At 50.5% G+C, this 26,881-nt stretch overlaps 1 protein-coding gene and 1 pseudogene across 1 annotated transcript; one reads left to right on the top strand and one right to left on the bottom strand.

The window, feature by feature from the left end:
* Positions 1–1,135: 1,135 nt before the first annotated feature.
* Positions 1,136–25,987, top strand: LOC140421382 (uncharacterized; annotated as a pseudogene).
* On the bottom strand, positions 3,822–8,277 carry LOC140421352 (leucine-rich repeat and immunoglobulin-like domain-containing nogo receptor-interacting protein 1). Its single transcript, XM_072506021.1, has 2 exons — positions 8,264–8,277; positions 3,822–5,801 (listed from the first exon to the last, which is right to left on the bottom strand). The coding sequence occupies exons 1-2, from the start codon at positions 8,275–8,277 to the stop codon at positions 3,887–3,889; spliced, it is 1,929 nt and encodes a 642-aa protein (XP_072362122.1). The 3' UTR covers positions 3,822–3,886.
* Positions 25,988–26,881: the final 894 nt, after the last annotated feature.

The raw sequence follows: 26,881 nt of genomic DNA, 5'->3' as shown, positions 1-26,881 counted from the left end.
GGAGGAGTTAGACAGATATTTAATTGGTGATGGGTTGAAGGTTTATGGAGAATGCTTTATGGAGAAAGTGGAGTTGAGGCCAGGATGGAATCAGCCATGATCACATTGAAGATGTTTAGGCGCGGGAGGCTACATTTCCTACTCCTGCTCCTAGGACATGTGTTCTAGCGAGGAGATGCTCTGGCTGATTTTGCAATCCCGCTCTTGGTCTTTAGCATTGTAGGGAGCAGATGAGGAAAATATCAGCTATGATAGAATGGTGGAGCAGATTCGATGGGCCAAATGGCCTAATTCTGCTCCTGTATCTTATGAACTTATGACTGCAGTAAGAGGTCTTACACCAGGTTAAAGTCCTTACACAGGTTTGTTTCAAATCAATAGCTTTCAGAGCACTGCTCCTTCCTCCTTTAACCTGGTGTTGTAAGACTTCTTACTGTGCTCACCCCAGTCCAATGCCAGCATCTCCATGTCCGAACTTATGACTGTACACCAAATACTTTTCACTGTACTTCAGTACATGTGACAATAAAACAAATACAATACAAACAAGTCTTGTTTACCCATCCCCTGTGCTCACTTTCCTTTTAAGAAGTACCAAAAGTTGAAATTTCCCATTCTTCGATTCCTATAGTTGTGATCATCCTGATCTCTGTAATCTCCTCACACACCCCTTCAAGATCTCTGCACTAATTTAATTCTGGCCACTACAGCATACCTGATTTATTCGGTCCACCATTACTGTCCTTTTATCATTTGACTGGGCCACAAGCTCTGGAATTTCCTCCTTCAAATTCTCCGACTCTCTCACTCACTTTCCTCCATTAAGATTCTCCTAATATCTCCTCATGTTGCTCAGTGTCAATTGTTATTTTATAACGTTTCTCTGCGATGTGTTAAAATGCTTGATTTTGTCAAGGCACAATAAATACGAATTATTGTCACTGCCCTGGACATGTATCATTGTTCTGCCTCATAAATGAGAATTTGTAACTCAGAGTGAAACAGTCTGTCATGGTGAAACATTCCAAAAATATTGCAATGATGGCGACTGAGCATGCGCTCCGCTGCTGCCCCCAAGACAGACGGTGGATGCGCGCGCGCATTGCTGCTCGTGCCCCAAGAACGTTGACGAATGCGCATGCGCAGCCCCTCGAGTACGCGCGAGAGAGATGGCCGCCATTTAGTCTCGTCTGTGAGAAAGCTGCAGGCCCCGCTCAGGTCCCCCCCGATACCGGTAGGATTTTCGGTTAATATAACATGTTTAAGAAGTGTGTCCAACGACGCGCCGAATTGAGCTCTCCCTCGGTCCTGCCATTCCCTCCTTTACGGATCATGCATCCGAGAAAGAACGCCGCCATTAATCGCACTGCGCATGCTTCACTCTGCCCAGTCCCGCCTCCTTGTTCACTCCGATTGGCTGGAGGACCAGCCGATTCCCACCGGCCTTTCGAATCCACCCCTTCACCCTATTGGTCAGGAGCTGCCGTCAGTCATTGCCCTGGCATTGTGAGGTATCAGGTGAGAGGTCAGTGTCGGGAGGCGGGGTTTACAAATCCTCAGTGCTGCCCGAGAGCTGAATGAAACAATGAATGAAAATCGCTTATTGTCACAAGTAGGCTTCAAATGAAGTTACTGTGAAAAGCCCCTAGTCGCCACATTCCGGCGCCTGTTCGGGGAGGCTGGTACGGGAATTGAACCGTGCTGCTGGTCTGCTTTGAAAGCCAGTGATTTAGCCCAGTGTGCGAAACCAGCCCCGATGGACATTCTCCACTCTCACTATCCGCTGCTTCTGGCTCCTCTCCGCAAACAACCTCGTAGAGACCGGGGGGGAGGGGGAGAGACACTGATCCAGTGACAATGTCACTGCATTAGTAGAAAAGTCTAATGTAATCCCTCCTGTTCAAAAAGTAGGAAACTAGTTAGTTTAAGCCAGTAGTTGGGAGACTGTTGGAATCCATTATTGAGGAAGTAGTAATTGGACTTTTGGAAAGCCAAACCGCAATCCATCAGAGTCAGTGTGGCAATGAACGGACATCGCGCGACAATCACCAGGCAGGAATGTTCCCTTCCAGTCGGGGCAGCAGTCAAGGGCATTCAGCCTCTGATCTCTGGGTAAGCGTTCTCCAAGGCGGCCTTCAGGACGCGCGACAACGCAGAATCGCCGAGCAGAAGCTTATAGCCAAGTTCCGCACACATTAGTGCGGCCTCAACCGGGACCTGGGATTCATGTCGCATTACATTCATCCCCCGCCATCTGACCTGCGAAATCCTACCAACTGTCCTGGCTTGATACAATTCACACCTCTTTAACCTGGGGTTACCCCATCTCTGGATCTGTAAAGATTTAATCACCTGCTAATGCTCGCATTCCAAGCATTGTCTGGCATCTTTGAATTTGTCTATATATATGTTTCTGGAACATACCTCTTCATTCACCTGAGGAAGGAGCAGCGCTCCGAAAGCTAGTGACATCGAAACAAACCTGTTGGACTTTCACCTGATGTTGTAAGACTTTGTAGTGTGGTTTTGTAAAGGGTAAATCGTGTTTGACTCATTTGTTGGAATTCTTGGAAGATGTAACAAGCCAGGCGGATAATGGGGGTACTGTAGATGTGTTTGGACTTCCAGAATACATTTGATAAGATGGAATTTAACATGCATAAGTGTGAGGTTATCAATTTTGGTCAGAGGAATAAAAAGGCAATTTATTATCTAAATGGAGAGAAACTTTAGAGGACATTGGTTGGGTGTTGAATAAATATTTCACATCCATCTCCAGCCAAGAGAATGAGGAGATAGACTTGGAACTCGGGGAGAGAAACTGTGAGGTTCTTGAGCGAATTGACAGAGGGAGTGACAAGACATTGGAAGTGTTGGCAAGCTTAAAAGTGGACAAATCTCCAGGTCTGGATGAATTGTGTCCCAGGATGCTGTGGGAGGTGAGATTGCAGGGGCCCCGACCCAAATTTTTAATTGCTCTTTGGCGACGAGGTCGGTGCTAGAGGACTGCAGATCAGCTAATATGATCCCACTATTTAAGAAAGGTTGTAGAGATAAGCCAGGGAACTAAGTACCAGTGAGTCTCGCATCAGTGGTAGGGAACCTATCGGAGAAAATTCAGAAGGAGAGAATCTATCTCCACTTGGAGAGGCAAGGTTTGATCAGGAATAGTCAGCATGGCTTTGGCAGCGGGAGGTCATGCCTAACAAATTTTGATTGATTGATTGACACCAGGTATGTCGATGGTGGTAGTGATGTAGTTTACATAGATTTCAGCAAAGCCTTTGCCAAGATCCCACATGGGAGACTTTATAAAGAAGACAAATACACATGTGATACAGAGTAACGTGATAAGGTGGATTCAAAATTGGCTTGGCTGTAGGAGACAGAGGAAGATGACAGATGGCTGCTTTAGTGTCTGGAAGCCAGTGTCCAGTGGCGTACCACAGGGATCTGCGCTGGGTCCCCTGTTGTTTGTCATTTATATAAACGGCATAGATGACGATGTGTGGGGTAGAATCATTACCTTTGTGGATGTCACACAGCTTGGCCTGATGGTTAACAGTGAGTGAGGTTGAGTGTCTTTGGTTACAGGAAGATGTAGACAGGATGGTCAAATGGGCAGAAACGTGGCAGATGGAATTTAACCCTGAAAAATGTGAGGTGACACACTTTGGCAGGCGTAATTTGACAACGAAGCATTCAATGAACGACATGACACTGGGGCGTCTGAGGAACAAAGGGACCGTGGTGTGTTTGTTCTGAGATCTCTGAAGGTGGAAGGACAGGTAAATAGGATGGTGAAAAAGGCATATGGGACACTTGTCCTTTAGCAATTGCAGCATAGATGGGGTCGCAGTGACGTCTCGGACAGTGACGTCAGCCCTCAGACCACCTTCATGTTGAATTTAGCGTCATCCCCGTCGCCACCTCTGCCGCCCCCGCCCGCGTGTGGCACGAAGTCGACATCGATGTTGTTGTGTTTGATGGGCCCGCTGGCCCGGCTCCAGATGAAGAGTAAAGTGAAGCAGAGCGACACCACGGTGAAGAATGAGGCGAAGCCCATGGTGGTGGCCACCAGCAGCGTGTGGGTGTCGAAGGGATATCCGGGCCGTAGGCCGGCCTTGGCCCGGGAGTCGGAGCGCCTAGCCAGTCCCAGCTCCTGTAGCGAGAGTGGCCGCACCTGTAGCGAGGCCGAGGCCGTGTCGTTGCCGCCGGCGTTGCGGGCCACACAGCGATAGGTGCCGGAGTCCATGCGGCGGACCGAGGTGATCTGCAGGCTGCCGTCTGGCAGGAGGCGGCTGCGGCCCACGGCGGGTCCGGAGAGGAGCGGGGGCGCGGGGGGCAGGCTGGGGTCCGGACGCCCAGGGAGGAGGCCGCGGTCCTCGGGGTTCAGGCCCAGATTTTCAGATACTAGGCCCAGGCCCCCGGGGAGGCTCATCCCCGCCCCGGGGAGGCTCATCCCCGCCTCGGGGTGGCCCAGCCGCTGGCGCCGTGGGTTGAGCCACAGGATGAGGGGCGGCGGCTGGCCGTCGGCCGAGCAGCAGATGGTGACGGTCTGGCCCTCTCGGGCCTGCAGCCGCTGCGGCCTCTTGTCGCGGATGCGGGGCCGGCGGCAACTGAAGGTGCTGGCAGGGAGGGAGCCGGCGGCCTCGGGCAGGCGGCGGCGGCGGAGGGACGGCGGGGAGGTGCAGGTGGGCGGCTGGGGGCCCAGGAGGCGGTGGCGCCGGCGGACGATCCAGAGCAGGCGGCAGTCGCAGGCCAGCAGGTTGAGGCCGAGGCCCAGGCTCTGGAGGGAGGCCAGCGAGTGGAAGGCAGCAGCCGGCAAGCTGGCCAACTGATTGGCCGTGACGTCCAGCAGCCGGAAGTAGACGAGGCCGCGGAAGGCAAAGTCATGGATGACGCGCAGACGGCCGCCCACCAATCGCAGCTCCTCCAGGCGGGTTACGTGCTGCAGCAGCGCTCCGCGGATGGCACTGATGGGATTATAGGAGAGGTTGAGGAAGCGCAGGTAGGCCTGAGTCCTCAGGCTGGCATAGGGCACAGTGCTGAGGTTGCAGCGGGTGATTGAGAGCCAAACCAAATTGAGGCCCTGGAGGCAATCGGGGCCTAGTTGGGCCAGTGAGGCCCAGGAGTCGATTTCCAGCAGGCGGACGCGGGAGAGGTCCTGGAAGGGGCGGCCGGGCAGGGCGGCGGCCTTGGGGAAGGCCAGCAGGCGGAGGGCGGTCAGGTTGAGGAGGGGGGAGAGGGCAGGACCGGGTGGCCAGGTCAGCGCGGCACCGCGGACGGTGAGTTGGTTGAGGCCGGCCCAGGCCAGCTCGGGGGAGCCCAGGCTGAGGGTGCGCAGGGCGGCCAAGCCGCGGAAGGTGTGGTCGCCGAGCAGCAGCAGCGGGTTGCCAGCCAGCTCCAGGCTGCGCAGGGCGGCCAGGCCGCGGAGGGTTCCGGGCTGCAGGTAGCGCAGGAGGTTGTGGCCGAGGCCCAGGCGCTGCAGCCGCTCCAGGGCGCCGGACTCCAGCTCCCGCAGCCGGTTGTGGCCCAATTCCAGCTCCTCCAGCCGGCGGCTCAGGCCCCGTCCCGGGCCCCAGTCCAGCCTCTCCAGCCGGTTGTCACTTAGGTCCAGCGCCCGCGTGCCAGCCGGGATCCCCCGCGGCAGCGACTCCAGCCCCCGGGACGAGCAGCTCACCGTCCGGTTGGGGCTCCAGCAGAGGCAGTCGGAGGGGCAGCCGAGCCCCGTGCCCAGGAGGAGGAGCAGGGGGAGGAGAGGAGGCCTCACTGCCAGCAACAACGTCCTGCCCCACGGCCTGAAAAGCAAACAAAACAGGGGGTCAGTGAGGGGAGCTGGACCCCCCCCAGACACCCACCCACACACAGGACACCACCCCCACACAGGACACCTCCCCCCAGACACCACCTCCTCCTCCCTCTTTCCCCCCCCCCCCCCCCCCAGACGCACACCCACACGGGACACCTCCCCCAGACACACACCCCACACAGGACACCTCCCCCACACACAGGACATTGCCCCCAGACACACACCCACGCACAGGACACCTCCTCCAGACACACACCCACACACAGGACACCTCCCCCAGACACAAACCCCACACAGGACATTGCCCCCAGACACACACCCACACACAGGACACCTCCCCAGACACGTACCCCACACAGGACACCTCCCCTAGACACACACCCACACACAGGACACCTCCCCCACACACAGGACACCTCCCCCACACACAGGACACCTCCCCATACACACACCCCACACAGGCCATTGCCCCCAGACACACACCCACACACAGGACACCTCCCCGAGACACCCACCCACACACTTGACACCTCCCCCACACACAGGACACCTCCCCCAGACACGCATCCACACACAGGACACCTCCCCAGACACACACCCACACACAGGACACCTCTCCCACACACAGGACACCTCCCCGAGACACGCACCCACACACAGGACCCCCCCACACACACAGGACACCTCCCAAGACATGCACCCACACACAGGCCACCTCCTCCAGACACACGCCCACACACAGGGCATTGCCCGCAGACACACACCCACACACAGGACACCTCCCCCAGACACACATCCACACACAAGACCCCCCCCTCCCCACACACACAGGATACCTCCCCCCAGACACACGCCCACAGGACATCTCTTTCCCCCCCTCCCTGCCTCCACACACAGGACCCCCCCACACCCAGATACAGGATGCCCCACCTCCCCCAGACACACGCCTGCGGACACAGGAACCCCTTTCCCAAACACTCACAGGAGCCCTCTCACACACAGGATCCCCGGTGTCCCGAACACCACCAACACCTCTCCTTTGGACTACTTATTCTACAGTCTCTTCATCCCAGGTTCTCTTCCCCTCCCCCACCCCCTCCTCTCCAAAGATGTGCAGGATGGGTGGGAGTGGGCCTAGATTTGGGTTCTCTTTCACAGGATCGGTGCAGAATGGCCTCTCTCTGCACTGTAGGGATTCTGCGGTTCGACTCTTTTCCCCCAGACCCCATCATGCTGGGGGGTGGGGGGGATCTCAGTAACCTCCCCTCGTAGAAGGATGGGTGAGCAAATTTGCAGATGACACTAAAGTCGGTAGAGTTGTGGACAGTGCGGAAGGATGTTACAAGTTACAGAGGGACATAGATAAGCTGCAGCGCTGGGCTGAGAGGTGGCAAATAGAGTTTAATGCAGAAAAGTGTGACGTGATTCATTTTGGAAGGAATAACAGGAAGACAGAGTACTGGGCTAATGGTAAGATTCTTGGCAGTGTGGATGAGCAGAGAGATCTCGGTGTCCATGTACATAGATCCCTGAAAGTTGCCACCCAGGTTGAGAGTGTTGTTCAGAAGGCGTACGGTGTGTTAGCTTTTATTGGTTGAGGGATTGAGTTTCGGAGCCATGAGGTCATGTTGCAGCTGTACAACACTGGTGCGGCCGCATTTGGAGTATTGCGTGCAATTTTGGTCGCCGCATTCTAGGAAGGATGTGGAAGCATTGGAAAGGGTGCAGAGGAGATTTAACAGAATGTTGCCTGGTATGGAGGGAAGATCTTATGAGGAAAGGCTGAGGGATTTGAGGCTGTTTTCGTTAGAGAGAAGAAGGTTAAGAGGTGACTTAATTGAGGCATACAAGATGATCAGGATGAGAGGCTTTTTCCTCGGATGGTGATGTCTAGCACGAGGGGACATAGCTTTAAATTGAAGGGAGATAGATATAGGACAGATGTCAGAGGTAGGTTCTTTACTCAGAGAGTAGTAAGGGCGTGGAATGCCCTGCCTGTAACAGTAGTGGATTCGCCAACACTAAGGGCATTCAAATGGTCATTGGATAGACATATGGACGATAAGGGAATAGTGTAGATGGGCTTTAGAGTGGTTTCACAGGTCGGCGCAACATCGAGGGCCGAAGGGCCTGTACTGCGCTGTCCTGTTCTATGTTCCCCGAGGCCTCTAGGACCCCCCTCCTCTGGAATGGATCCTCTCCGGAATCTCTCTCCCCCCCCCCCCCCCCCCGCAGCCGCCCCCATGACACAGTCTTGTCCACCTTCCCTCTCAGATCCTCTCCACTACCCTCCACAATATCCCCCCCCCCACATCATCATCCCCTCTTGTTGCTTCACCTCGCTCCCACAAACGCCTTTGTGTCCTTCCCAAATTTCTGTGCAAGGTCGGGCTTTGGGGTACAGAGAGTGATGGGAGGGGTTGAATATATTTGACTGCAAATTGTGATTACCTCATTAGCTTCATATTTATGGCGAAGAGCTTGAGGGTCTTCTTCGGTCCTGTTTCTGCTGACAGTCTGGGAGCAGCTTTCGCTATACAAGGAGCTACTGTCGGTTGTCAGCTTGTTTTAATGCTGCTGGGATCTGGTTACAGGTTACACACCAGCTGTAGCCTGTGGCTCAGGTTCCGGACGAGGGGCTCGATCGGGTTTCAACATAAACATTGTTCCTCCTGAATATTTAAACATTTGACATGGATAACACGGGTGCAGAAAGAGAAAACACCGGTTCAAAGTGTGAAAAGCTGGAGTGTGACCCACATTGATCTACACAGAGCAACGTGCTAGACAGGGAGTAAAGCTCCATCCTTCTACACTGTCCCCATCAAACACTCCCAGGACAGGTACAGCACGGGGTTAGATACAGAGTAAAGCTCCCTCTACACTGTCTCCATCAAACACTCCCAGGACAGGTACAACACGGGGTTAGATACAGAGTAAAGCTCCCTCTACACTCTCCCCATCAAACACTCCCAGGACAGGTACAACACGGGTTAGATACAGAGTAAACCTCCCTCTACACTCTCCCCATCAAACACTCCCAGGACAGGTACAGCACAGGGTTAGATACAGAGTAAAGCTCCCTCTACACTGTCCCCAGCAAACACTCCCAGGACAGGTACAGCACGGGGTTAGATACAGAGTAAAGCTCCCTCCACACTGTCCCCATCAAACACTGCCAGGACAGGTACAGCACGGCGTTAGATACAGAGTAAAGCCCCCTCTACACTTTCCCCATCAAACACTCCCAGGACAGGTACAGCACGGGGTTAGATACAGAGTAAAGCTCCCTCTACACTGTCTCCATCAAACACTCCCAGGACAGGTACAACACGGGGTTAGATACAGAGTAAAGCTCCCTCTACACTCTCCCCATCAAACACTCCCAGGACAGGTACAACACGGGTTAGATACAGAGTAAACCTCCCTCTACACTCTCCCCATCAAACACTCCCAGGACAGGTACAGCACGGGGTTAGATACAGAGTAAAGCTCCCTCTAAACTGTCCCCATCAAACACTCCCAGTACAGGTACAGCACAGGGTTAGATACAGAGTAAAGCTCCCTCTGCACTGTCCCCATCAAACACTCCCAGGACAGGTACAGCACGGGGTTAGATACAGAGTAAAGCTCCCTCTACACTGTCCCCAGCAAACACTCCCAGGACAGGTACAGCACGGGGTTAGATACAGAGTAAAGCTCCCTCTACACTGTCCCCATCAAACACTGCCAGGACAGGTACAGCACGGCGTTAGATACAGAGTAAAGCCCCCTCTACACTTTCCCCAACAAACACTCCCAGGACAGGTACATAGGAAAGGAGCAGGCCATTCAGCCCATTGAGTGTGCTCTGCTCTACAATATGATCATGGCTGATCAGCCACTTACATGGAAAAATAATTCCAAGTGAAAGTGGTTCCCTGAAAATTAACTCGGTTCACTGGTTAATGATTTCCCACACAACCACTGGTTAATGATTTGCCGCACACAGCCACTGGTTAATGATTTCCCACACAACCACTGGTTAATGATTTCCCGCACACACAGCCACTGGTTCATGATTTCCCGCACACAGAGCCACTGGTTAATGATTTCCCACACACAGAGCCACTTTTCCCGCACACAGCCACTGGTTAATGATTTGCCGCACACTGAGCCACTAGTTAATGATTTGCCACACACACAGCCACTGGTTAATGATTTGCCGCACACTGAGCCACTAGTTAATGATTTGCCGCACACAGAGCCACTGGTTAATGATTTGCCGCACACACAGCCACTGGTTAATGATTTGCCGCACACAGAGCCACTGGTTAATGATTTGCCGCACACAGAGCCACTGGTTAATGATTTCCCGCACACAGCCACTGGTTAATGATTTGCCGCACACAGCCACTGGATAATGATTTGCCGCACACACAGCCACTGGTTAATGATTTGCCGCACACACAGAGCCACTGGCTAATGATTTGCCGCACACCGACCCACTGGTTAATGATTTGCCGCACACTGAGCCACTAGTTAATGATTTGCCGCACACACAGAGCCACTGGCTAATGATTTGCCGCACACCGAGCCACTGGTTAATGATTTGCCGCACACGGCCACTGGTTAATGATTTGCTGCACACACAGCCACTGGTTAATGATTTGCCGCACACACAGAGCCACTGGCTAATGATTTGCCGCACACACAGAGCCACTGGTTAATGATTTGCCGCACACCGAGCCACTGGTTAATGATTTGCCGCACACAGAGCCACTGGTTAATGATTTGCCGCACACAGAGCCACTGGTTAATGATTTCCCACTCCGATTTCCGGCTGAGATTGGTGTTATTGAGTGGAGACGGGCTTAATATACCTCCCCACGGGCCGATTTGAAAGGCAGGCCGGCTTTGGGGGCTTCCTTGATGTGTGGTTTGTGGCGAGGTCCCCATCGGTTCCGGTCCCCGAGGGAAAGGCAGATGGCTGGTACCAAGGGTGCTCCTTTCCCGGGGACACGGTTCAGATTCACTCCCTTACTCTCTGGCGGGCGCCTTAGTTTCCTGTGGAATATATGAAGAACATCTAAAGCTCATCATTTAAGTATTTCACTGAGGACCAGAACTATGTAAGGAATGACTATGCCTGTATTATTGCAGAGCTGTTCAGAAAGTCAGTAAAAGACAATCTGTTGCTGGGAGTTTGATTTTCTGGTGTCTGAAACCACAAGATTCAATGTTTAGAGGCAACAAGATGAACAAGGAAACACATCAAGGCCCAAAACTCCAGCTGGATATTCACAGGAGAAAGTCTGTTATCAAACACCTTGAATGGACAGAACAGAGAAAGATCCCAACTGTAAGAAACTCTCGAATCATTTGTAAATATCTTTCAAATGCTGACAGGTTGCAGCTGTCAGTTTCCATCACATTGAAGGTTAGAGAATGGGTATTCTGGAACTAAAAAACATGAGTTAGATCACAGCGAGAGCAGTGAGCACAGTTCTGGTCACCACATTCCAGTACAATCACATTCTTCCTGGAGAGAGTACGGAAGAGGTTTTTCTGGATGTTTCCAGGATTAGGGAATTTTAACAAGAGGAACGATTGGATCGATTGTTTTCTGTGGAACAGAGGAGGCTGAGTGGACATTTAATTGAGGTGTGCAACATTGAGGGTCCCAGATATAGTGGATCAGACGGCAGAAGGACCTATTTCATGAACAAACAGATCAGTAACCTGGGGCCAGAGATTTAAGTATCTGTTGGAAGGATTAGAGGGGAATTGAGGATTTTTTTCACCCGGGGTGGTGGGGATCTGGAACTCTGTCTGAAAGGGAGGTAGAGACAGAAACCCTCATCGTATGTGGAGTTTGTGTGATCTGCAGGCTACAGACCAAGAGGTGGAAAGTGGGATTAGACTGGACAAGGAATTTTCAGCCAACACAGACACAATGGGCTGAATGGCCTCTGTGCTGTAAATGTCTAGGATTCTGTGATGACAAGTGATCCTCGAGTTTTTAATCCAAGACAGACCTCAGCGCAGTCAGTTCCGCCAAATGTTGATGTGATGGATCAAGAGGTGTCAGGTGCCAGGAGCAGTGATTCAAATGGAAATATCAGTAAATCCTGATATAGTTTATCTGTATGTGGTTCCATTTTAATAACTTCTCCTGAATGTGACCCTCACCCAGGTTTCATAGATTATCATAGAATTTACAGTGCAGAAGGAGGCCATTCGGTCCATTGAATCTGCACCGGCTCTTGGCAAGAGCACCCTACCAAAGCCCACACCTCCACCCTGTCCCTATAACCCAGTAACCCCACCCAACACTAAGGGCAATTTTGGACATGAAGGGCAATTTAGCATGGCCAGTCCACCAGACCTGCCCATCTTTGGACTGTGGGAGGAAACCGGAGCACCCGGAGAAAACCCACGCACACACGGGGAGAACGTGCAGACTCCGCACAGCCAGTGACCCAAGCCGGGAATCGAACATGGGACCCTTGAGCTGTGAAGCAATTGTGCTAACCACTATGCTACCGTGCTGCCCCCAATAAGAAACAACATCAAAGGGCTCATCCGGGATTTGAACCCGGGACTTCTCACATTTTCATAGAGCACAACCCCTGAAGCGAGAATCTTACCCCTGGACCAACGAGCCAGTTTTGATTTTATTTATTTATAATAATAATCCTCTGTCACAAGTAGGCTTACATTAACACAGCAATGAAGTTACTGTGAAAGCCCCTAGTCGCCACATCCGGCGCCTGTTCGGGAGAATTCAATGTCCAGGGTCCCAGGTTTGATTCCTGGCTTGGGTCACTGTCTGTTGGAGTCTACACGTTCTCCCCGTGTCTGCGTTGGTTTCCTCCCACAAGTCCCGAAAGACGTGCTGTTAGGTAATTTGGACATTCTGAATTATCGCTCTGTGCACCCGAACAGGCGCCGGAATGTGGCAACTGGGAGCTTTTCATAGTAACTTCATTGCAGTGATAATGTAAGCTTACTTGTGACAATACAGATTATTGTTATTATTAAGACGTGACCTTGTTTTTCAGAAGCCATTTGAGAATCTCTAATGGCTCCTTCTCCACCCCAGTGATCAGAAACTGAATCTGTTAGGATCCTCAAGCATCTTCCCTGTGATTGTGGGGCCTGTCGTTCCCTGTCTCTGATTTGGAATGTGGGAACTCAGTGAGTTACCTTCCAATCTCAGGAAGCAATCCTTGACTCTTGATCTGTTGATGATGCAGCAAAGACCCAGGCTCCTGTCCCATTTCTTTACACATCCTGGTGTTGATGCTTCAGAAAATCTCTTTGCTTCAAAATATCCTGCATGTTTAGAACATGGACTGAATAACCGACTCCTGTTCCTGTTTCTGATGCCTTGATTCAATCTGAGCCGACAAATCAAAATTGCAGAAAACCAAATTATTGATGAATATTCTGTTGACAAATGGAGTCTCAGAACCATAGAATTCCTTCAGTGCAGAAGGAGGCCAATCGACCAATCAAATTGTTGCCTTTTCTTCTTTTACTCTGTCCTTTCTGTGGCTCAGTTCCAATTATGGCAATCAGTGAGTTTGCCCTTCTTTCTATGTTATCTATATTCTAATGCTTTGCGTCGCCAGGAATCAAATGATACCACCACAAGGTTCAACCGGCTATCGATCAAAGAGCCAAACACCAGTTAGTTAGTTCAAGGTCAAGGCTATTTTATTTACACACAATTAGTCATGCAACATAAACACTACTAGTTAACTACGCCTATCGACTATGACAACCTGTACTTAACTTCGGACACCCGGTTTAGGTCAGAGAAACAGTAGCCACTGTTCGATTCTGGATCTATCGAGTCCGAAGGAGTAACTGCTGCTCAGCGGGACTCATCCGTCTGGTAGCGAGCATTAAACTTGGACTTGCTTCTGGTGTTGTTGCAATTGGAGATGGCCGGACCGGGGTACCAGGTCCAAGAGAGGACGAACATGTGGCAAACTCTTCTTATACTTGGGGGGTTTTCGTGCTCTTTTGGGCGGTCCTTCAGTTTGGACCCTACTAATTGGGTGATCCCTGATCACTCTGTTCGATTCCTAACCAATAAGGTGAATAACCTGTAACTCCAGCATTGTGGGAGCACCTTCACCACACAGACTGCAGCGGGTCAAGAAGGTCAAACATCATCTTCTCCACAGGTAACTGGGGATGGGGAATATTTGCTGCTGGTCTTGTTGGTGAAAGGACAGGGGAGTGGGAGGAGCTGATTTGCTCTGGCAAAGAGAGCCAGCACAAACAGGACGGGCTGAATGGCCTCAATCTGCATTGTAACCATTCAATGATTCACTGATAAAGAAGCGACGCTGGAGACCAGGGAACAACCTCTGGAACCAATGACCAACCTGATACAAAGCTGCTCTTCATTGATCTGAGAGCTGCGGCCCTGGTCGGTGTAAACGGGGGGAGGGGGGATCCGCTCAGTTTATTTCCAGGGTTTCCGGAGCCCCTCCGTCCACCCACCGGATCCTCCGCCCCACCATCCCCCCCTTTACCCATTGTGGACCCGTCTGCCCATCACCCGCACTGCGCATGCTTCACTCACAGTCCAGCCCCACCCCTCACTCACTACCAGTTGGAGAACCAGCTGCTCCCGTCCGGTCCTCCAGGCCAACCCTCACAATTCCTATTGGTCCGGTACCGCCGCCAATCACTCCCTGGGCATTATCACCGTTCGGGCTGTGCCCGGCGCATCTGCAGTTCAGGTTGTCGCTGACGATGCGAGGAGCGGGAAAGAAATAATCAAGCAACTTTCAGGATTGTAGCCGGGAGCAATAGAAGCTGCGGAGTGAGCCGGGAGGCTTCATAAATGCCCTGTGGAGGCTTCAACTCCCGAGGAAAATGTTAACGGTCCAGTCTTAAACAGCACCGAATAGAGTGAGAGCTGAGCGGTGACAGGCCCGGGTTACCGGTCGCCATCTTTACAGAGGACAAGGTGCCTGGACCGGATGGCAACTCTCCCGGATTGACTGACTGGAGTCTCCAGGATTTTATTTCAATCATTTGTGGGAGTCACTGGCTGGGCCAACATTTATTGCCCATCCCTAATTTCCCTTAAACTGAGTGGCTTGCTCAGCCATCTCATAGAACATTACAGCGCAATACAGGCCCTTTGGCCCTCGATGTTGCGCCGACCTGTGAAACCACTCTAAAGCCCATCTACACTATTCCCTTATTGTCCATATGTCTATCCAATGACCATTTGAATGTCCTTAGTGTTGGCGAGTCCACTACTGTAGCAGGCAGGGCATTCCACGCCCTTACTACTCTCTGAGTAAAGAACCTGCCTCTGACATCTGTCTTATATCTATCTCCCCTCAATTTAAAGGTATGCCCCCTCGTGCTAGACATCACCATCCGAGGAAAAAGGCTCTCACTGTCCACCCTATCCAATCCTCTGATCATCTTGTATGCCTCAATTAATTCACCTCTCAACGTTCTTCTCTCTTAACGAAAACAGCCATAAGTCCCTCAGCCTTTCCTCATAAGATCTTCCCTCCATACCGGCAACATTCTGGTAAATCTCCTCTGCACCCTTTCCAATGCTTCCACATCCTTCCTATAATGCGGCAACCAGAATTGCACGCAATACTCCAAATGCGGCCGCACCAGAGTGTTGTATAGCTGCAACATGACCTCATGGCTCCTAAACTCAATCCCTCTACCAATAAAAGCGAACACACCGTACGCCTTCTTAACAACCCTCTCAACCTGGGTGGCAACTTTCAGGGATCTATGTACATGAACACCGAGATCTCTCTGCTCATCCACACTGCCAAGAATCTTACCATTAGCACAGTACTCAGTCTTCCTGTTATTCCTTCCAAAATGTATCACCTCACACTTTTCTGCATTAAACTGCATTTGCCATCTCTCAGCCCAGCGCTACAGCTTATCTATGTCCCTCTGTAACTTGTAACATCCTTCTGCACTGTCCACAACTCCACCGACTTTAGTGTCATCTGCAAATTTACTCACCCATCCTTCTACGCCCTCCTCCAGGTCATTTATAAAAACGACAAACAGTAGTGGCCCCAAAACAGATCCTTGTGGTACACCACTAGTAACTGGACTCCAGTCTGAACATTTCCCATCAACCACCACCCTTTGTCTTCTTCCAGCGAGCCAATTTCTGATCCAAACTGCTAAATCACCCTGAATCCCATGCCTCCGCATTTTCTGCAGTAGCCTACCATGGGGAACCTTATCAAACGCTTTACTGAAATCCATATGCACCGCATCAACTGCTTTACCCTCATCCACCTGTTTGGTCACCTTCTCAAAGAACTCAATAAGGTTTGTGAGGCACGACCTACCCTTCACAAAACCATGTTGACTATCTCTAATCAAATTATTCCTTTCCAGATGATTATACATCCTATCTCTTTGAAACCTTTCCAAGATTTTTCCCACAACAGAAGTAAGGCTCACTGGTCTATAGTTACCGGGGTTATCTCTACTCCCCTTCTTGAACAAGGGGACAACATTTGCTATCCTCCAGTCTTCTGGCACTATTCCTGCAGACAAAGATGACTTAAAGATCAAGGCCAAAGGCTCAGCAATCTCCTCCCTAGCTTCCCAGAGAATTCTAGGACAAATCCCATCCTGCCCAGGTGACTTATCTATTTTCACACTTTCCAGAATTGCTAACACCTCCTCCTTATGAACCTCAAGCCCTTCTAGTCTCGTAGCCTGAATCTCAGTATTCTCCTCGACAACATTGTCTTTTTCCTGTGTGAATATTGACGAAAAATATTCATTTAGCACCTCTCCTATCTCCTCGGACTCCAAGCACAACTTCCCACTACTGTCCTTGACTGGCCCTACACTTACCCTAGTCATTCTTTTATTCCTGACATATCTATAGAAAGCTTTAGGGTTATCCTTGATCTTACCTGCCAAAGACTTCTCATGTCCCCTCCTGGCTCTTCTTAGCTCTCTCTAGGTCCTTCCTAGCTAACCTGTAACTCTCGAGCGCCCTAACTGAACCTTCATGTCTCATCTTTACACAAGCCTCCTTCTTCCTCTTGACAATTGTTTCGACTGCTTTAGTAAACCACGGTTCTCTCACTCGACCACTTCCTCCCTGACTGGTACATACTTATCAAGGACACGCAGTAGCTGTTCCTTCAACAAGCTCCACATTTCCATTGTGCCCATCCCCTGCAGTTTTTCTCTCCATCCGATGTATCCTAAGTCTTGCCTCATCGCATCATAATTGCCTTTCCCCAGATATAACTCTTGCCCTGCGGTATATACCTATCCCTTTCCATCACTAAAGTAAACGCAATTGAATTGTGCTCACCTACCTTCAAATCTAACACCTGTCGTGGTTCATTACCCAGTACCAAATCCAATATGGCCTTGCCTCTCGTTGGCCTATCTACATACTGTATCAGGAAACCCTCCTGCACACATTGGACAAAAACGGACCCATCTAATTTACTCGAACTATAGCGTTTCCAGTCAATATTTGGAAAGTTAAAGTCCCCCATAACAACTACCCTGTTGCTTTCGCTCCTATCCAGAATCATCTTTGCAATCCTCTCCTCTACATCTCTGGAACTTTTCGGGGGCCTATAGAAAACCCCTAGCAGGGTGACCTCTCCTTTCCTGTTTCTAACCTCAGCCCCTACTACCTCAGTAGATGAATCCTCATCAAACGTCCTTTCTGCCACCGTAATACTGTCCTTGACTAACAATGCCACCCCTCCATCTCTTTTACCACCTTCCCTGAGCTTACTGAAATATCTAAATCCCGGCACCTGCAACAACCATTCCTGTCCCTGCTCTATCCATGTCTCCGAAATGGCCACAACATCGAAGTCCCAGGTACCAACCCATGCCGCAAGTTCACCCACCTTATTCCGGATGCTCCTGACATTGAAGAAGACACATAGAATATAGAACAATACAGCGCAGTACAGGCCCTTCAGCCCACGATGTTGCACCGAAACAAAAGCCATCTAACCTACACTGTACCATTATCATCCATATGTTTATCCAATAAACTTTTAAATGCCCTCAATGTTGGCGAGTTCACTACTGTAGCAGGTAGGGCATTCCACGGCCTCACTATTTGCGTAAAGAACCTACCTCTGACCTCTGTCCTATATCTATTACCCCTCAGTTTAAAGCTATGTCCCCTCATGCCAGCCATTTCCATCCGCGGGAGAAGGCTCTCACTGTCCACCCTATCCAACCCCCTGATCATTTTGTATGCCTCTATTAAGTCTCCTCTTAACCTTCTTCTCTCCAACGAAAACAACCTCAAGTCCATCAGCCTTTCCTCATAAGATTTTCCCTCCATACCAGGCAACATCCTGGTAAATCTCCTCTGCACCCGCTCCAAAGCCTCCACGTCCTTCCTATAATGCGGTGACCAGAACTGTACGCAATACTCCAAATGCGGCCGTACCAGAGTTCTGTACAGCTGCAACATGACCTCCTGACTCCGGAACTCAATCCCTCTACCAATAAAGGCCAACACTCCATAGGCCTTCTTCACAACCCTATCAACCTGGGTGGCAACTTTCAGGGATCTATGTACATGGACACCTAGATCCCTCTGCTCATCCACACTTTCAAGAACTTTATCATTAGCCAAATATTCCGCATTCCTGTTATTCCTTCCAAAGTGAATCACCTCACACTTCTCTACATTAAACTCCATTTGCCACCTCTCAGCCCAGCTCTGCAGCTTATCTATATCCCTCTGTAACCTGCTACATCCTTCCACACTATCGACAACACCACCGACTTTAGTATCGTCTGCAAATTTACTCACCCACCCTTCTGCGCCTTCCTCTAGGTCATTGATAAAAATGACAAACAGCAACGGCCCCAGAACAGATCCTTGTGGTACTCCACTTGTGACTGAACTCCATTCTGAACATTTCCCATCAACCACCACCCTCAGTCTTCTTTCAGCTAGCCAATTTCTGATCCACATCTCTAAATCACCCTCAATCCCCAGCCTCCGTATTTTCTGCAATAGCCTACCGTGGGGAACCTTATCAAACGCTTTGCTGAAATCCATATACACCACATCAACAACAAACAAAGAACAAAGAAATGTACAGCACAGGAACAGGCCCTTCGGCCCTCCAAGCCCGTGCCGACCATACTGCCCGACTAAACTACAATCTTCTACACTTCCTGGGTCCGTATCCTTCTATTCCCATCCTATTCATATATTTGTCAAGATGCCCCTTAAATGTCCCTATCGTCCCTGCCTCCACTACCTCCTCCGGTAGTGAGTTCCAGGCACCCACTACCCTCTGCGTAAAAAACTTGCCTCGTACATCTACTCTAAACTTTGCCCCTCTCACCTTAAACCTATGCCCCCTAGTAATTGACCCCTCTACCCTGGGGAAAAGCCTCTGACTATCCACTGCTCTACCCTCGTCTACCTGTTCAGTCACCTTCTCAAAGAACTCGATAAGGTTTGTGAGGCATGACCTACCCTTCACAAAGCCATGCTGACTATCCCTGATCATATTATTCCTATCTAGATGATTATAAATCTTGTCTCTTATAATCCCCTCCAAGACTTTACCCACTACAGACGTGAGGCTCACCGGTCTATAGTTGCTGGGGTTGTCTCTGCTCCCCTTTTTGAACAAAAAACACACTTTTGAACAAAAAACACACTTTAAACCACCTTCCTGCTTGCCGGTACACTCCTGCAACTTTGAAACCCTACTCATGACCTCACTACTCTCAACCTCCTGTATACTGGAGCTATAATTCAGGTTCCCAAGCTCCTGCTGAACTAGTTTAAACCCTCCCGAAGAGCATTAGCAAATTTCCCCCCCAGAATATTGGTACCCCTCTGGTCCAGGTGCAGACCATCGTGTTTGTAGTGGTCCCACTGACCCCAGAATGAGCCCTAATTATCTAGAAATCTGAAACCCTCCCTCCTGAACCATCCCTGTAGCCACGTGTTCAACTCCTCTCTCTCCCTATTCCTCGTCTCGCTATCACATGGCACGGGTACCAACCCAGAGATAATAACTCTGTTTGTCCTAGATCTAAGTTTCCACCCTAGCTCCCTGAATTCCTGCCTTACATCCCCATCCCTTTTACTACCTATGTTGTTGGTACCTATGTGGACCACGACTTGGGGCTGCTCCCCCTCCCACTTAAGGATCCCGAAAACACGATCCGAGACATCACGCACCCTGGCACCTGGGAGGCAACACACCAACCGTGAGTCTCTCTCGTTCCCACAGAATCTCCTATCTATCCCCCTAACTATGGAGTCTCCAATGACTAATGCTGTACTCCTCTCCCCCCTTCCCTTCTGAGCAACAGGGACAGACTCTGTGCCAGAGACCTGTACCCCATGGCTTAACCCTGGTAAGTTTCCCCCCCCCCCCCCCCCCCAACAGTATCCAAAGCGGTATACTTGTTACTAAGGGGAACGGGCCACAGGGGATCCCTGTACTGACTGCTTCCTCCCAGCCCCTCTCACCGTCACCCATCTATCTTTATTCTTCGGAGTAACTACATCCCTGAAGCTCCTATCTATGACCAACTCTGCCTCCCGAATGATCCGAAGTTCATCCAACTCCAGCTCCAGTTCCCTAACGTGGTTTCTGAGGAGCTGGAGATGGGTGCACTTCCCACAGATGAAGTCAGCAGGGACACTGACGGCGTCCCTCACCTCAAACATTCTGCAGGAGGAACATTGCACTACCTTCCCTGTCATCCCTCTAGATAAAAAAAGGAAAGAAAGAGCTTACCTGTTATTCACTCCCCTTCTCAGCAAGCACTCACTCAGCAACCTCTGCGCCCCGCACGATAACACATGAGGGAAAATAAATAAAAACTACTTACCAGTCACCAGCCAATTCCTTACCTGCAGGCTGTGACATCACGGTTCAACTTTCCACTTCTACCTGCCCTCGAGCCTTCCTCTTGATCCTTACAGCGGTTGGTTTTTTTGGTTAGAGGAGGGGGTAGGGAGGGAAACACTGAAGAAATGTTTCAGGTTTAAGTGTCACTTGACAAGAGCTCCTCCACAAACCACCTCAAAGTTAGGGTGAGCACACAGACGTATGCAAATTTCCCCTGCAACGGTCAATCAGCAGCTCCGCTCTACTATCCTCTGCTGGATGCTTGTCTTCACTTGAACAGCTAGGGTCTCTTGTTCAGGTACGTCTCCAAGTTAGGGTGAGCGCACGGACGTATGCAAATTCCCCCTGCAACGGCCAATCAGCAGCTCCGCTCTACTGCCCTCTGCTGGATGCCCGTCTTCACTTGAACAGCTAGGGTCTCTTGTTCAGGTACGCCTCCAGGTTAGGGTGAGCACACGGACGTATGCAAATTCCCCCTGCAACGGCCAATCAGCAGCTCCGCTCTACTGCCCTCTGCTGGATGCTTGTCTTCACTTGAACAGCTAGGGTCTCTTGTTCATGTACGCCTCCAAGTTAGGGTGAGCACACGGACGTATGCAAATTTCCCCAGCAACGGCCAATCAGCAGGTCCGCTCTACTACCCTCTGCTGGATCCTACTGCCCTCTGCTGGATCTCGGAGGGCATTTAAAGAGTCAACCACATTGCTGTGGTTTGGAATCGTGTTGGCCAGACCAGGTAAGGATGGCAGATTTTCTTTTCTGTTCATTCACGGGATGTGGGTGTCGCTGGCTGGGCCAGCATCACTAATTGCCCTTGAACTGAGTGCATCGCAGAGAGCATTTTAAGAGTCAGCCAGCTGACTGTGGATCTGGAGTCACATGTAGGCCAGACAGAGATTTCCTTCACTGAAGGACATGAGTGAACCAACAAGCGACAATGGTTTCATGGTCATCAGTAAACTTTCAATCAATTCAAATGTTACCGTCTGTCTTGGTGAGCCTGCTCCTTACACACAAACTGGGAGTCGGCCCCTCGAGCCTGCTCCTTACACACAAACTGGGAGTCGGCCCCTCGAGCCTGCTCCTTACACACAAACTAGGAGTCGGCCCCTCGAGCCTGCACCTTACACACAAACTGGGAGTCGGCCCCTCGAGCCTGCTCCTTACACACAAACTGGGAGTCGGCTCCTCGAGCCTGCTCCTTACACACAAACTAGGAGTCGGCCCCTCGAGCCTGCACCTTACACACAAACTGGGAGTCGGCCCCTCGAGCCTGCTCCTTACACACAAACTGGGAGTCGGCCCCTCGAGCCTGCTCCTTACACACAAACTGGGAGCCGGCCCCTCGAGCCTGCACCTTACACACAAACTGGGAGTCGGCCCCTCGAGCCTGCTCCTTACACAAACTGGGAGTCGTCCCCTCAGGTCTGCTCCAGTATTCAATAAGTTTGCGGCTGATCTAATTTTAAAAAAAGAATTTCGAATACCTAATTCTTTTATTTTCTAATATTGTTCCCTTAAATTTAAAGTACCCAATTCTTTTCTTCTTCCCAATTAAAAGGCAATTTATTGTGGCTAATTTACCTACCCGGCACATCTTTGGGTTGTGAGGGTGAGACCCACGCAGACATGGGGAGAATGTGCAAACTCTACCTGGACAGTGACTCGGGGCTGTGATCGGACCCATGAGGCAGCAGTGCTAACCACTGCGCCACCGTGCTGCCCCATTGGCTGATCTAATTTTAACCTCAATTCCACATTCTGGCCAACACCGATAACCTTTCACCTCCTTGCTTATCAAGAATCTATCCAGCTCTGCCTTAAAAATATCCAAGGACACTGCTTCCACTGCCTTTTAAAGATGTGTTCCAAAGTCATAGAATCTCTACAGTGCAGATTGACCCCATTCAGCCCATCGAGTCCGCATCAACCCTCCGAAAGAGCTACCCACCCCACCCTCATAATCCCACCCAACGTGCACATTGTTGGAGACTCAGGGCCATTTAAGCATGGCCAATCCAGCAAACCTGCAGACCTTTGAACTGTGGGAGGAAATCGGATCACCCGGAGGAAACCCACACAGATGCAGGGAGAACGTGTAAACGCCACACAGTCACCCAGGGTCGGAATTGAACCCGGGACCAGAAGAGAAAATGCAGGAAAATCTCAGCAGGTCTGGCAGCATCAGTGGGGAGAGAAAGGAGCTCACATTTTGATTCCAGATGACTCTTTGTCAAAGCTAAAAGACAGAGAAAGTGGGAGATATTTATACTGTAGGTGAGGGAATGAAAGATGAGTCATAGACTGGGTCCCTGGTGCTGTGAGGCAACAATGCTAACCACTGTGCCACACCCTGTCCTACAACCCTCAAGAGAAAAAATATCCTTATCCCCATCTGAAATGGGTGGCCCTTTATTTTGCAACAGTAACCCCCCTGTTCTAGATTCTCCCACAAGAGGAAACATTTTCACCACATCCACCCTGTCAAGACCCCTCAGCATCTTATATAGTTCAATCCAGGTTTTACCCAAAACTTTACATCTGTGTCCCGACTGCTTGTACGATCAGTGAATAGAAACAGTTTCTTTGCCCACCCGATGGAAATCTGGCCTAAGGTTTTGTCCCTGAATCAAGTCGCCCTCAACCTCCTTTGCTGGAACCATCTGATAAATCTCCTCTGCACCTTCTCCAAGAATTTTCACATTCTTCCTGACGAGTGGTGACCAGAGCTTTATAAAGATTCAGAGAATAGAAGTAGAACCATAGAATTCCCACAGAGCAGGAGGCCATTCGGCCCATCAAGTCTGCACCGATTCTCTGAAAGGGCACCCTGCCTAGGCCCACACCCCTACCCTGACCTTGTAACCCCATAGCCCCACCGAACCTGCACATTCCTGGACACTAAGGGGAAATTTATCAAGGCCAATCCACCTAACTTGCCCTTCTTCAGACTGTGGGAGGAAACCTGAGCACCGGGTGGAAACCCATGCAGACACTGGGAGAAAGTGCAAGCTCCACACACACAGTTGCCAAGGCCGGAATTGAACCCGGGTCCCTGGCACTGTGAGGCAGCAGTGCTAATCACTGTGTCACCGGAAGCCTGGCTTCCCTGTTTCGGAATCAATATTACTGTTTATTAAGCTCAAGATCGAATTTGCTTTGCCATCTATTCTCTTTAATATGTCGTGTAGATATACAAAATCCCTCTTCACCTCTTTCTCTCTCCTCCCAAAGGGGCCAGTTGGGTGTTTATGGTCACTTTTGTTCCCAGTGCCGGCCCCACAAATGGCCAGATTCATTCAGCTCAATTTCACAACCTGCCTTTGTGTTTTTGTGGGTTCTTTCTCACTCTATTTTCTGTTTTGAATCAGTTTCACCGGGTGTTCGAAGGAAAGGCTTCAACGTCCGGAAACACAAACCAAGCATCACATCAGGATCTGACAGAGCCTCAATTTATCATATCCTGAATATGGAAGGAAAAAGCATTGTTCACAGTGGGGAGAAACCGGACACGTCATCAGGCCTCACATGCCACAAATGCAGTCACACGGAGAAGAAACCGTGGAAATGTGCGGACTGTGGGAAAGGATTCACTTACCCATCCCAGCTGGATATTCATCGACGCAGTCACACTGGGGAGAGACCATTCACCTGCTCCAAGTGTGGGAAGAGATTCACTCAGTCATCCAGCCTGTCCACACACCAGCAAATACACACTGGGCAGAGACTATTCACCTGCTCCATGTGTGGGAAGGCATTCAGTGATACATCCAACCTGCTGAGACACCAGCGAGTTCACACTGGGGAGAGGCCGTTCACCTGCTCTCAGTGTGGGAAGGGATTCACTCAGTTGTCCACTCTGTCTGGACACCAGCAAGTTCACACTGGGGAGAGACCATTCACCTGCTCCAAGTGTGGGAAGTCTTTCACTCGGTCATTCCACTTGCTGAAACACGAGCGAGTTCACACTGGGGAGAGACCGTTCACCTGTTCAGAGTGTGGGAAGGGATTCACTCTGTCATCCAACCTGCAGAATCACCAGCGAATTCACACTGGGGAGAGGCCATTTGCCTGCGCTCAGTGTGGGAAGAGATTCACTCGATCATATGACCTGCAGAGCCACCAGTGAGTTCACACTGGGGTGAGACCATTCACCTGCTCTCAGTGTGGGAAGGCATTCAGTGATACATCCAACCTGCTGAGACACCAGCGAGTTCACACTGGGGAGAGACCATTCACCTGCTCCGAGTGTGGGAAGGGATTCACTCGGTCATCCCACCTGCTGATTCACCAGCGAATTCACACTGGGGAGAGGCCGTTCACCTGCTCTCAGTGTGGGAAGGGATTCATTCAGTTGTCCACTCTGTCCGGACACCAGCAAGTTCACACTGGGGAGAGACCATTCACCTGCTCCAAGTGTGGGAAGTCTTTCACTCGGTCATCCCACTTGCTGAGACACGAGCGAGTTCACACTGGGGAGAAGCCATTCGCCTGCTCAGAGTGTGGGAAGGGATTCACTCAGTCATCCAACCTGCAGCAGCATCAACGAGGCCACAAGTAACCACAGTGAATGATTTTGTTGTTAATTCCACATTCAGGACTGAACTATGTTCATTTCTGCTGATAACAAACTCCAGCCCATTTACAGGGGCTAATATTCTAGCTAAAAGTCAAATAAATTAGATTGGTGTTAAATACACAGTGTGTTGAAACTTTCCAATATCTCTGACACAAGTTAGTTCCTTTTGAAGTACTCTCGCTCTCCCCTGTCTCTTCCATCCTCGCCTCCAACAAGAAGTGTGAGGAGCTTGTGGAGCTTCTTTGTGACTGAGATTGAGTAAATCCGATCAGCTGCCTCTGCTGCTGAGAGTTTGGCTGATGATCGATAAATGAGAGTTTGGCTGATGATCGATAAATGAGAGTTTGGCTCAAGATGGATTGGAACTTTATGGGAAAAACAAAATGTTAGGTAAAGCTTTGTGTGAAGAAATGTCAAGACAGGCTTCTGGTAGCAAAAATGTATCACTTGTTTTTGAACCAGGCAAACTGCAATAACGGCCTTGGGAATGGGTGCACTAGGCTTAAAGATAATTATAATTGAGGGGGTTGAATTATAATTGAGCTGAGAGCACAGATAGGAATGCGAGGGAGCTGCCCTCAGAAATGAACCAAAAATGTATAAATCCTGCTGTTAGATGTATTGACTTTGGCTTGCTATTGTGACTCTCGAGACACAGTGGTTTTTAGCCCCGGCCGAGAAATAAACATGTTAAAGTTACGAGGTGATCGACTGATCATTTCATCCGGACTGGCTGCAAAAGAATCCTCATTTGGTGTCAAAAGTGGGATTTCACAGGAGCCTTCCTGGAACCTGACGGCATAACAGACTGATCGCATTCGGACGCTGAGGGACTTGCGCACCAAACGTGAGTACCCTCTGCTGTCCCGAGTGTGGCCACGCCCTGCTGATCGGTTTCGGTGGAGACTCGGACGAAATCAAAGCAGTCCGGCGAACCCGTTACGAAGAAGGGTTGGTGTTATCAAGTTCCCTGGAAAAGTTGGACCTTCCTAAAGTACCGGGTTGGAGTCCCTAGAAGGTTGGACCTTCTTAAAGGTACTGGGTTGGAGTCCCAGGAAGGTTGGACCTTCTTAAGGTCGGGGTCCCGGGAAGATCGGACCTTCCTAAAGTACCTGGTTGGAAACCCTGGGAGGTAAGAGTCCTCCCTAAACAGTCCAGGGTTTGGAGTCCCTGGGAGGTTAAAGTCCTCCCTAGAATCCCGGGTTTGAGTCCCTGGGAGGTGAGAGTCCTCCCTAAAGTACCAGGGTTGGAATCCCTAGAGGGTTAGACCTTCTTAAACCGGGTTGGTGCTATAGGTTCCCTAGAAGGTTGCACCTTCTTAAAGTACTGGGTTTGAGGCTCTGGAGGATTGGATCTCTTAAAGTCCCTTAAGTACCGGGTTGGAGTCCCTGGGAGGTTAAAATCCTTCCTAAAGAACTGGGTTGGAAACCTTGGGGGGTTAGAGTCCTTCCCCTAAATAGTCCGAGTTGGAGTACCAGGGCTCCTTAAATCTCTGGGTAGGTAAATGAGTGATGATGATCCTTAGGGTTGCCTAATACCGTCACGATAAAAGGTGATTTTCGATAAATAAGTATATCAACCGGTGTCTAGACT

This window comes from Scyliorhinus torazame, chromosome 5 (assembly GCF_047496885.1).
Source record: "Scyliorhinus torazame isolate Kashiwa2021f chromosome 5, sScyTor2.1, whole genome shotgun sequence".
In the NCBI taxonomy this organism is placed as follows: Eukaryota; Metazoa; Chordata; class Chondrichthyes; order Carcharhiniformes; family Scyliorhinidae; genus Scyliorhinus; species Scyliorhinus torazame.
The sequence above is the reverse complement of the archived record's forward strand: the minus strand, read 5'-3'. Positions and strand labels throughout refer to the sequence as shown.